Here is a 12,206-nt window from a genome sequence, read left to right as displayed (position 1 = left end):
ACACTTAGACTAATAACCCTTTTTATGATGCACAAACTTTGAAAGATCTGACTGGAGGAATACATTGGTTAACTAAGACACATGTATGGGTTTGGGCTGATAAATCATCAGCCCGAACGGAACACATGAACTCAGATGATATTTTCCCCTCTTTTGTTTGGTAAATAGTCGAAAATTGAATTTACATTATGGAATCAGATAATCGAAGGTATTATATAGGCTCAATATTTTTCCAGGTGATATAATAACCCCAAAAAGCTATTAGTTTCTTTGAATGAAGGACAATAGATTATATGAATTGAATAATGTAGAAGTTAGAACTTCTCGCAAATACAGACTTTGGCCACACGAGAGCGACATTAACTTTATACGCTGGCTGCCAAATCCACCAACGCAACAAACGCAAGTGCGCACCACCTTCTGCGCAGACGCACAGTTTCTCATGTGATCAGCTGACGGTGTGGGATGCTGTTTTTTTTGTACAGTCAATGATTGAAGGACCTCTGAATTGCACAGCTTTTATTGAGATATGCATCGGATAATCTGACACCTGGATAGTCAACATTGTGTACAGACCGATACGGGATAGATCAGGTTAATTGGTGAGTGTAACATATTATAATCTCCATGTCGTGACACACTAGCTCTCCTCTGCTAGAAGGCTAATGCCACTAAGCTGCTTCCCACTTTTAACATTCATATTTTTTTAATGAAATATAGTGTGGTCATGTTGGACTGATAAGCAAAGCCAGTAAATATGATATGCATTAATAAAACCGTGACATTAAATGTGATCTGTACATCTTCTTTTGCATACAAATGATCACATGACATCAATGTGTATCTGCCTCTAGCGAATAACTGTGATCAAATAATTAATATTTAACGAAATATATTATAGACCTCTTGACTATTAGTGTATGTCGATGTAAATAGCACAGTTTGTTGAATATAATATTGTATACAGTTTATCAATAGAACAGTCTTTTAAAGGGGAATAGGGTTTCCTGGTAATGCTACAATTTGTGATTTATTTGGCTCTAGCTTTGATTAATTTAGCATGTTAGCCAATAGCCGAATTTACGGCAAACCTTCTAGATTTTTAAATGATAATCCATATTTGTTGATGAACAACAAAAATCCCTGTCTTTGTAATAAAAATGACACTATATTAAAAATAAAGTTGAGGGAAGTTGAGGGAGAGGGACTATATATATCTATATATAGATATATATACACTATGATATTATAGTCATATATTTCGGCTGAACGATTAATCAAATTCAAATCGAAATCGCGATGTAATGGAACGCGGTATGCAAATTGCAAAGGCTGTGATAAAAAAAGAAGTGATTTGTTACCGTTACTGACTGGAAATCAGTCTGATTCATTATTTTTTTACAAAAAAATCGTACATTAAATCTGAATCGCAATATTGGTCAAAATAATCGCAATTAGATTATTTCCCCAAATCGTTCAGCCAATTATTCACCAGGTCAAAACAGGATAAAGACTGAATAATTATTGCAGCCTAATATTATGTCAGTTATTTCAAAACCCAATGCTGTTCCAATGCCTGCCTCTCTCCAGGAGCCCCTGTCTGCCACCTGTCTATTAGCAGCCATGACTGAGTTCTGGTTGATCTCCGCTCCGGGCGAGAAGACATGTCAGCAGAGCTGGGACAAGATGATGATGGCCACCACACACACCACTAACCTGTCCACCAACAACAAGTTCAACATCCCAGATCTCAAGGTCACCACACGCACGTACCCACACGCACCCAATCTCGCAAGAAAACACAGTGGTCCAAAATATTTGGCAATGGTCCAATGCTTTGTTTTATGTGCTGTATCTGTCTCAATAAATTGCTGGTATTGTTTTAATTTTTGTTCCCAGGTTGGAACACTAGATGTCTTGGTTGGTCTGTCGGATGAGCTGACAAAACTTGACACCTTTGTCGAGAGGTAAACCTTGTTATTTATTTTTTGTGTATGTATGTGTGTGTGTATATATATCAGTGGAGGCTTCTCCATTGAGTAGAGGGAGGAAGATACTCCTTAACATTTTTGAGAATAAAAAAAAAATGTAGCTTGCCCAGACTCATCTCATCTCATCTTCGTCCGCTTATCCGGGGTTGGTTCGCGGGGGGAGCAGCTCAAGCAGGGGGCCCCAGACTTCCCTTTCCCGGGCCACATTGACCAGCTCTGACGGGGGGATCCCGAAGCGTTCCCAGGCTAGTGTTGGGATATAATCTCTCCACCTAGTCCTGGGTCTTCCCCGAGGTCTCCTCCCCACTGGACGTGCCTGAAACACCTCCCAAGGAAGGCGCCCAGTGGGCATCCTTACCAGATGCCCGAACCACCTCAGCTGACTCCTTTCTAAGTAAAGGAGCAGCGGCTCTAATCCGAGTTCCTCACGGATGGCTGAGCTTCTCACCCTATCCCTAAGGGAGACGCCAGCCACCCTTCTGAGAAAACTCATCTCGGCCGCTTGTACCCGCGATCTCGTCCTTTCGGTCATCACCCAACCCTCATGACCATAGGTGAGGATAGGAACGAAGATTGACCGGTAGATCGAGAGCTTTGCCTTGCGGCTGAGCTCCTTTTTCGTAACAACGGTGCGGTAAGCGAACGCAATACCGCCCCCACTGCTCCGATTCTCCGGCCAATCTCACGCTCCATAGTACCCTCACTCGCGAACAAGACCCCGAGGTACTTGAACTCCTTCACTTGGGCTAAGGACTCATTTCCTACCCGGAGTAAGCAATCCACCAGTTTCCTGCTAAGAGTCATGGCCTCAGATTTAGCGGTGCTGATCCTCTTCCCAGCCGCTTCACACTCGGCCGCCAGCAGATCCAGTGAATGCTGAAGGTCACAGGCCGATGATCCAATGAGGACCACATCATCTGCAAAAAGCAGTGACGAGATCCTCAGACCACCGAACTGCAACCCCTCCCCACGACTACGCCTCGATATCCCGTCCATGTATATCACAAACAGGATTGGTGACAAGGCGCAGCCCTGGCGGAGACCAGCACCCACTGAGAACGAAACTGACTGGCTGCCGAGGATGCGAACACAGCTCTCGCTTTGGGAGTACAGAGATTGGATGGCCCTGAGGATAGACCCCTTTACCCCATACTCCCGCAGCACCTCCCAGTTTCTCCCTGGGGACCCGGTCATACGCCTTCTCCAGATCCACAAAACACATGTAGACCGGATGGGCATACTCCCAGGCCCCCTCCAGGATCCTTGCGAGAGTGAAGAGCAGACTACTGTAATGAATTAAAGCCCTTAACTATAACTATTTTAATGCCTTTGAATATGTAATGTTCGTTTCCCTGGGTAAAGGGACATTAGCACCCCCTATCGCCTATTGACAATTACTTCAGACTGACTCACTTGAATCCCCCATTAATTTCCCCGAAAGTACTGGCGGCCGGTGAATATCATGGGTTTCAATGGCAGAGAGCTCTGACTGGGTGTGACCTTAAGGGGTCTGATTCGCGCAAAAATCTATTTGCGCTGCGCTATGAACCAATAAGCAGGATCCCTGTTAGCAGTGTTGCCAGATTGGGCAGATTTCCCACTCAATTGGGCTACTTCTAACCACTTAGGCTGGAAAAATTATAATTTGTCGGAAAATCTGCCCAATCTGGCAACGCTGTCGAAAACAAACCTGCTCTGCATTGACGCTCAGTCTAAGAGACGCAAAGCAAGTGAAATCATCAGAACCAGGGGTTTTCAAAGTGTCAGAGAGTGAGCCCCCCCTCAGAGAAAAAAATTCAGCTGAGCCCCCCCCCCCCCCCCCCCCATATTTAAAACATCTCTGATCATATTTTTGAAACATTTGAAACATATTTTGAAACATTTGAAACATATTTTTGAAACATGTTTTAAACATTTTAAACCTTATTCTGAAACATTACATCTTTGTGCGTTTTTAAACACATTTCTTAACACAATTTAACAACTTTATCTAAGCATGTTTTAGCTTAACCTTTTTTAAATACATTTGAACATCTTAATCTGTGTAAACTGCCAGTCGAATCAGATCTGCCTTTTCAGTCCAGAGATTCTACTATTCGGCGGTGTATGTTTACCGGCGTTGCTATGGTGACCTAAATTATTATAAGCAACTGAAAACGATGCCGGTTTGAAACTAAAACTGTGATTCTGAAAAAAGTATAAATGCTATCAAAATTCCGTTTCGATAGAATTGAAGATACAAGTGTGTAGATTTGTTTAATGGTTTGAACGATGGTAAACGGTTGAAAAAGGAATGAGTTACGATGTCTAGAAGTAGGTGTATCAGAATGGGCTGACGTCTTCAATGAAAACAGCTGAAAACGAAGCGGTATGAAACTAAAACTGATTCTGAAGAAATTTTAAATGATATCGAAATTCTGTTTAGATATTATAGAAGATAAAAGTGTGTAGATTCGTTAAATGGTTTGCACGAAGATAAACGGTTGAAAATTGATTTAGTTACGTTACTTCTACAGTTGAAGTACGACTGATGATTTGAATCATGGACTTGCAGGGTTTTTTTCGGGTTTATTTTTTTCTCACGTCGCGCCCCCCCTGAAGTACGCGCCCCACCGTTTGAAAACCACTGATCTGAACGATAGCGAGATTCTAACATTTGGAAATAAAGTTTACAATGGAAACATTGGAAACGGAGGACATTGTTCAGGTTTTATTACACAAAGCATTCCATTCATTGAGTTACAGTGCTAAGTTAGCGACCAAAGAAAAAGGTAGACCACTTCCCAAAATCGAGATCACCAAAAGTAATGGCAACGTCAGTGTTGTTAGTGCTACATGGTTTGCTAGGTACTCGGTAGCATTAACAGCAATCAACTGTATTGCTGGCCCTCCCTGTTTGCTAATGAATAATGGCAATCTCCAATGTGGGCTGTTCATGGTTTCACTGATGTGTACAATCTTGATAGGGCAACCAAACGCCACGACAAGTTTCAAGATCACATTGGTGTTGCAATCCGACTTTCCTTGTTAGGCACCATGCCTATAGATCAGGTTGTTTGAAATAATGTTCTTGTTCTTTTAGTAGTTTGTTACTCTGACCGTTCTGTTTGATATTGTGGAAAGGGTGTTGAAAGGGTGAATGATTCAGAGCATGATGCATTTTAAATGGCGTCACTTCTGGACTTGAGTCTTTTCTTAAAACAATTGTAACTGAAAATAAACATAGCTAAATAACAACTAATAACTTCAGTCATTGAGGGCAAAAATTGGCCCAATGATAGGCCCAGATTTTTTTATTTACTTTTACAAATCAAGAGTAGGCTTGATTTGACTAATGGGCTTTGCATCCTTTCTTTCTGCCCTCGTAGCAAAGACATGCTGCCCATCAGCTTTCAATTTACAGTGATACCAATGGTGGCTTTCTATCTATTTTATTCACATAACTATCCCTCCCTACTATTTGGTAGTTCACCAAAACACCCTGAAACAACTTGAGTCTCACATTCTTATGCCACCATACACCAACAGTTCAAGCAGGCCAATGGCAACCAAGCGTGCAGTCCTTCCTCCCTTACTTTAAAAACCACCGGCCGCCACTTGTATGACTAGCTAAGAGATCAGGATCCCGCCTACGTCTGTTCATAGCGCATGGCTGCGCTATTAACCAATAAGCAGGAGCCCCGGCTGTGGAGCAGCCTGGAGGGAGGGGTTATCCCCTGAAGTCTAGGCTACGAGAACCAACAAACCTGCTCAGTCGTAAGCCTCGTTTCCACCGAGCGGTGCGCTACTGGTCGTTGCGGTACCGTGCGGCTCTGCTCGGTTATATTTGCGTTTCCGTAGCCCGCGGGCGGACTGCGGAGCCGGCGGCAGGGCTGTCCGTGGCCAGGCTGCGGCCGAGCTTAACACCATGACCAACATTCTGAAACATCCATTAACATCCACATTTGCCTCAAACAATGTTAGGCTTACAGGCCATGCAAATAGTTGTAAAATAATGTTCTTGTTGTTCTTTTAATTGTTTGTTACTCTGACCATTCTGTTTGATATTGTGGAAAGGATGTTAGTGAATGATTCAGAGCATGATGCATTTTAAATGGCATCACTTTTGGCCTTGTGTCTTCATTTTTCTTAAAACAATTGTAGCTGAAAATAAACATAGCCAAATTACAACCAATAGCTTCAGTCATTGAGAGCAAAAATAAGCCCAGTGCTAGGCCCCAATTTTTTTATTTAGTTTTACAAATCATGAGTAGGCCTGATTTGACTAATTGGCTTTGCATCCTTTCCTTCTGCCCTTGTAGTCCAATACATGCTGCCCACCAGCTTTCAAAGTACAATTCTGCCATTGGCAGATTTTTTATCCACCAGTTATTTTGTAGTTCCCCAAAACACCCTGAAACAACTTGAGTCTCACATACTGATGCCACCAAACGCCACTAACAGTGCAAGCAGGCCAATGGCAACCAAGCACGCAGTCCTTCTTCACTCACTTTAAAAACCACCAGCCGCCATTGATATATATATATATATATATATATATATATATATATATAGATATACACTGTATATATACACTGTATATATATATACACTGTATATTAGGGGTGTAACGGTACACAAAAGTCACGGTTCGGTACGTACCTCGGTTTTTAAGTTAAGGGGACGGTTCATAGTTAAGGGGAAAATTTAAAAAAACTGCTTGTTTGTCAACAACAGAGAATGGCCGTAGATCAGCAGCAATGAAAACACCAATAAACTTGGTTGTGGCATTTGCATTTCTGAATTCCAAGACGGGGGTTGTTGAAATAGTGTCCTGAGCTGGGTTTGCACAGCAACATTAATCGAAACACCTGGATGGTGCCTTTTCAAATGCGTTTGCTAGGGATGTGCATTTCTGGCAAAAATACTATTCGATGTTCGCTGAGAAGTATTCGAAGAATATTAGAAAATCGCTCAATCAAGAACCCCCCAAGCAAGCACGCACCTCGGATACACGCACACACAATGACACAGGGAGAGGCTTTAGTAATTTATATGAAATCAATCGGTTTATTTCAACAACTGCGCCATAAACATTCAACATCAAAATTATTTCAACGTGGGCTTAAGGTACGGCCACACCAACCGCGTTACCCGCGTAAGACGCGTATAAAATCGGCAATTTTTCCATAGGGAACCATTGGTTTACACGCGTATGAGCTGCGTAGATGCGTTACATGCGCTAAGGCAACATTTTAGCCGCGTTAGCCGCGTATGAGCTGCGTATATACGCACCTAACGCACCTACGCGCCTACGCAAGGAGTTCAAAAAATTGAACTTTTTATCGCTCCTACGCATGACGATTAGCCGCGTTGCCCAATCAGCGTTGAGCTTGACCCGACGTCACTGGCAGAGAGTAGTGAGCTTGGACAGAAGCATACGGCCGACATCTTTCTTTATTCTTTGTGGAAATAGTAACATAGTTACGCCATTAAATGCGTTTATGTAAACATTTTTAGCGAGAATTGTGCATTTTACTTTCATAATGTTCGCTCGGTGAATGTGAAGGATGTTTGGTTTGATAGTTATGACGAAGAGGGAACGCTCCGTTCACTTGCATGGACAGAGTCTCTGGTTGCTAAGCAACCTCAACGTCTTGGCGGACTATATATCTGCTGATCAACACTACGAATGCTGGAAACACACCAGACACACCATGTGAAGTTATTTAACCCGATTATTGTTATTTATATCCGAGATTATTTAATCTAACCCGATCTAAACTCTATCACCCAAACACGGCGGCGTTTGGGCCAACAACTATCTTTATTCTGGGTGGATATAGTAACATAGTTACGCCATTAAATGCGTTTATGGAAAAAAAATTAGCGAGAAATGTGCATTTTACTTTCGTAATGTTCGCTCGGTGAATGTGAAGGATGTTTGGTTTGATAGTTATGACGAAGAGGGAACGCTCCGTTCACTTGCACGGACATGGACTCATCTAGGCACGTAGGAGCGTAGGCGCATAGCTGCGTAGGACCATTTTTGACACAAAATGGTCAAGCAACATTTTAGCTGCGTTACGCGCGTAAATCTTACGCGGGTTACGCGTTTGGTGTGTTCCTACCTTTAGGCAGATAGACCGACATGCGCCGAAAACGGATCACTATTCATTTATTTAATTATTTATTTTACTGAACACAGCCTGCATGACGGGGAACTAGACACGTCAAAAATATAACTTCACACAGTGTCTTTTTACAATTTATTTGTTACCAGCATTCGCAAGTAAGTAAAGTAAGTACATTTATTTATAAGGCACATTTAAAAACTGTTTTCACTGGCCAAAGGGCCATACATGGTGCAAAGAGGCATATAAAAGAACACATACCACATACATAGACATAGATGAAAACATATAAAATAAAAGACATATAACAAAAGGGGAGGAATGGCCAGGGAGAAAAGGTATGTTTTCAGCCTAGATTTAAAAATGGTGATGGAAGGAGTGTTTCTGACTGCAGGCGGCAGCTTGTTCCAAAGGCGGGGGGCAGCCACAGCAAAAGCCCTGTCACCCCTTCGTAGTGTTGATCAGCAGAGAAATTGTCTGCCAAAGACGTTGACGTCGCTGAGCAACCGAGGACGCTATTCACCTCTGGAAGTTGTGAAGGCCCATGCAAGTCATCGGAGCGTTCAACAGCATTGAGAAGAGCCGTGTAATTAATAACGATAGTCACATTCATTATTCGATATTCTACGTGACTCCCGACTATTCAACGATCGTTGCCCGCTATGTACGCCACATTTACGTACCGCGGTACTCCTCTGTAACCGCTCCGAAGTGCCTGCCTATATACATATATATATGATGCGGAGGTCAGTGACGATGCTGTAGCCCTTCTCGCTAGCGTCTGAGAAATGATGCAGTTGTGCTGACGTTACTGGACCAAATCCCTCTGGCTTGATGCACCTCCTGACAGAATAGCTAGTGAACTGGCTCAGATCAGACAGCCAGGCGAACCATCTGTTTGCCACATCTTCTGGAATCTCTTCATCCCAGGTAAGTTTCATTCGACAGAGACTCTGGACGATGGTCTTCGTGAGAAGAATGAACGGAGACAGGAATCCAAAGGGGTTGAGCTTACGACCGAGAGGATACCTCATCTGGTGATGGCATGCTTTTCACGTGAATACGGAACTTGAAGGAATCTGATTCTATGCACCAGTCCACTCCAAGGGCCCTTTCCATGGGTAGTTCATCCCTGTCCAGGTCTAGATTCTTCTCTCTCTCTCTCTCTCTCTCTCTTGTTCGGGAAGTGATGACAGCACTTTGCAGCTGTTACTTGACCACTTGGTCAAGCGGAATCCTCCACTCTCACACAGTGCAATGAGGTCCTTGGTCGAGGTAATAGCTTACTTCTCGTCGGACGTTGAGGCCAGGCAGTCATCGAAGTAGAAGTTCTCTAGGACTGTAGTTACTGTTTTAGGTGATGACCTGTCTTTTCCATCCTCTGCAGTCCGTCTTAAAGCGTAGTTGGCGCAGCAAGGGCTCGACTTGGCCCCAAACAAGTGGACCACCATCTTGTACTCGCGCGGAGGCTGACTCATATCTCCATGTGGCCACCAGAGGAATCATAGAAGATCGTAGGTCCTCATCAGGGACTCTTGGTTGATGGTACATCGCTTCAATGTCGGAGATGAGTGCGATGTGTCCGTGTCGAAACCTCGTCAGGACTCAAACCAGACCATTAGTGAGGTCCGGACCCTGTAACAGTTCCTTGTTCAGTGACTTCCCTTGAAACGAAGCAGCACAATCGAAAACAACCCGCAGCTTTCCCTTTTGTGGATGGGTCACGCCGTGATTGGGGATGTACCATACTCTGCCGTCGTTGCGGTTGTGCTCGTCTTCAGGAACTTCCACTGCGTAGCCTTGGTTCAGCAGGTCTGACATGAAGGTCTTGTAGTCATCGTGGAAACTGGAGTTCTTGGCGAGTTTCCTTTTCAAGTTTTATGCCCCTTGCTCTGCAACACATTTGTTGTTTGGCATCACCACATTATTGTTCCTGAGAGGCATCCCAATGCTGTAGTGCCAATTGGCTTTCTTGATTGTCTCAGTCACAGTCACCTTCATCTAGTACAGCGGATGACTTGTCGTCTGGATCCACATCTTCGGTGACAGACTCACCTTGCTAATGTTAGATAAGTCTCTGGTTATAGCAAACTCTTCTAACTTCTGAAATCCAGATCAACAGTCCTTCAATCTCAAAACATGTAGATGATTTCAAAATGAAGATTCCAGGGCTGTCTTTATTTCCAGAGTCAAACTCGAGCTTCTTATGGGCTAATATGACTATATCTAGCCATGGCATTTTTCTCAAAAATGTCCTTTGTGACTACTGGCTATACGCACATCTTGGCTATGTTGATTACAATGACAGAATTATCCTTATTTCATCATGAGCATCAAATATGTAGCTATAGTTTCTCCAGTATTTCATTTTTGTTCTTTATGTATTCATCCATCATCAAAAAAGTCGTCTGGAATTCCGATGGGGTGGTCCCCACTGCTAGCTACTTCTTCTGTAGGCTGGCTTGTTTCCTCCATTCTAGTCCAGCGCCGCACATCTTCCCTCGGCTTCCAATGATGTTCTCTAGCCCTCGGCAAACTGTTTTTTCTACTTAATGTAGTGGCTAAAGCTCCCTTGTTGTGAGCAGTAAATATCTCTAAACATATTCAGTCACTTAACCACTCTATGACAGAAAGAACGAGGTTTACGCTTGTTTACTCTGTTGAAACGACGGTGTAAAAAGAGTGTTTGCTCCGTCTTTACTGAATGAAACAAATCATACAAATACACACTTTTACTCTCCCTAATTGCGCAACACCGTACGTCATAACAACGCGCTCTAAAGCAACTAATATATTCTATGCATCCCTAATAATTCTAAGCAATGAAAGCAAGTACACTAAACAGTTATTAAACTAAAATGCAAAACTATGCAAATCAAGGTCAGAGGCGGACCCGCAGAGAGCCTCGGGCCTAAGCCCCGGGGCTCGAAGTAGCTCTCGGTATTTCTCTCTACGCGTGTTAGATACAATTCCCTCCCTTTGCCTCATTGTTACCATACCGAAATACTTTAACAAATAAAGTGAGTTAAAAGCGACCCGTTTCAAACTACTTTCAACAAAAACACGACAATAATAAACATTCACTAAATATGAATCTAAATAATATATCCAAATCTGAGTCTAAAATGGCAAAATGGCACTAACAGCGTTCCACGGCATTGAGAAGACCCGTGTAATAAATATATATATTCTATTTGTTATGTGCAAAAGACACACGTCGGTGCATTCCAGTGCATCACAGCCCTCCCTTGGACCAAAGTGTTCTCTCCGACAGAGGTGGGGTGGGGTCGCTTACACCCACTCCCAGACCCACCAGGGCCGACAGTTTTTACAGGTGTAAATTGGACAGGCATGGGGAGGGGGGGTCATGGGAAGTTTAGATTTTTTTTTGTTGAATAAATTGCTCTATTATTGTATTCCAAAAAAGTAAAGACTGCTGTGAATCATACCTTGCTTACGGTGAGACTTTCTTATCTGGATGGAGATGCTGCAATATGTCAAATAGCCACAGTCAGGACTCCTTGTATATAGGGCCCAATATTTGGTGCTAATTTTTGGTGGTCAATTTTATATGTATATGCCCTCAAACAGGCAGGATGATACAAACGGCACCAAACTAGGGTTGCAGCTACCCATTTATTTATTTTTTACAAAAATATATTTATGCAAATACATTTAAGAGAATATATAAAAATATATATTAAAATAAATAAGTAAACGATAGCAAAATTAGAAATTAATAAGTACATAGCCAAAGATTCCCTATGTACAACACCTCAGACAATATTGCAGATATTCTCCTCAAAAATCACTGAACAGTTATCTATAAAGGTTGTCTTTATTCCGTCATGTGTTCCTAGCTCTCCTTTCATTTTGTAATTCAAGTCAAACCTTTTTACTTCTAGCAAGGTGATGTACCCATTCATTCCATATTGTAAACTTGTACTCTTGGTGCTTGTTCTATTCATTAGTAATAGTAACTGTTCAAGCTGTGCCATGTTTTCTCATGAATTGAACTACTGTATGACCCATACCTCAGTTAAATCAGGAATGCAATGTCTCAATCCAGCAAAGTACAATGTGCGTAGTAATTTATCATGCG

The 12,206-nt window shown here is 42.6% G+C and overlaps 1 protein-coding gene across 2 annotated transcripts in view; it reads left to right on the top strand.

Moving 5' to 3' along the window:
* The window catches only part of LOC115535650 (V-type proton ATPase subunit C 1-A), a 29,935-nt gene that overhangs the window by 3,463 nt on the left and 14,266 nt on the right, over positions 1-12,206 (top strand). The window contains exons 1-3 of one of the 2 annotated variants that reach the window (XM_030347041.1): positions 421-602; positions 1,591-1,755; positions 1,900-1,967. In XM_030347041.1, the coding sequence (XP_030202901.1) occupies positions 1,624-1,755; positions 1,900-1,967 (200 nt within the window). In that variant the 5' untranslated portion in view covers positions 421-602; positions 1,591-1,623. Of the gene's footprint in view, positions 1-420; positions 603-1,590; positions 1,756-1,899; positions 1,968-12,206 lie in introns of those variants that run through there. The other variant, XM_030347042.1, reaches the window with a different exon arrangement.

This window comes from Gadus morhua, chromosome 22 (genome assembly GCF_902167405.1).
Source record: "Gadus morhua chromosome 22, gadMor3.0, whole genome shotgun sequence".
Classification (NCBI taxonomy): Eukaryota; Metazoa; Chordata; class Actinopteri; order Gadiformes; family Gadidae; genus Gadus; species Gadus morhua.
This window is presented reverse-complemented; position numbering and strand designations above follow the sequence as displayed.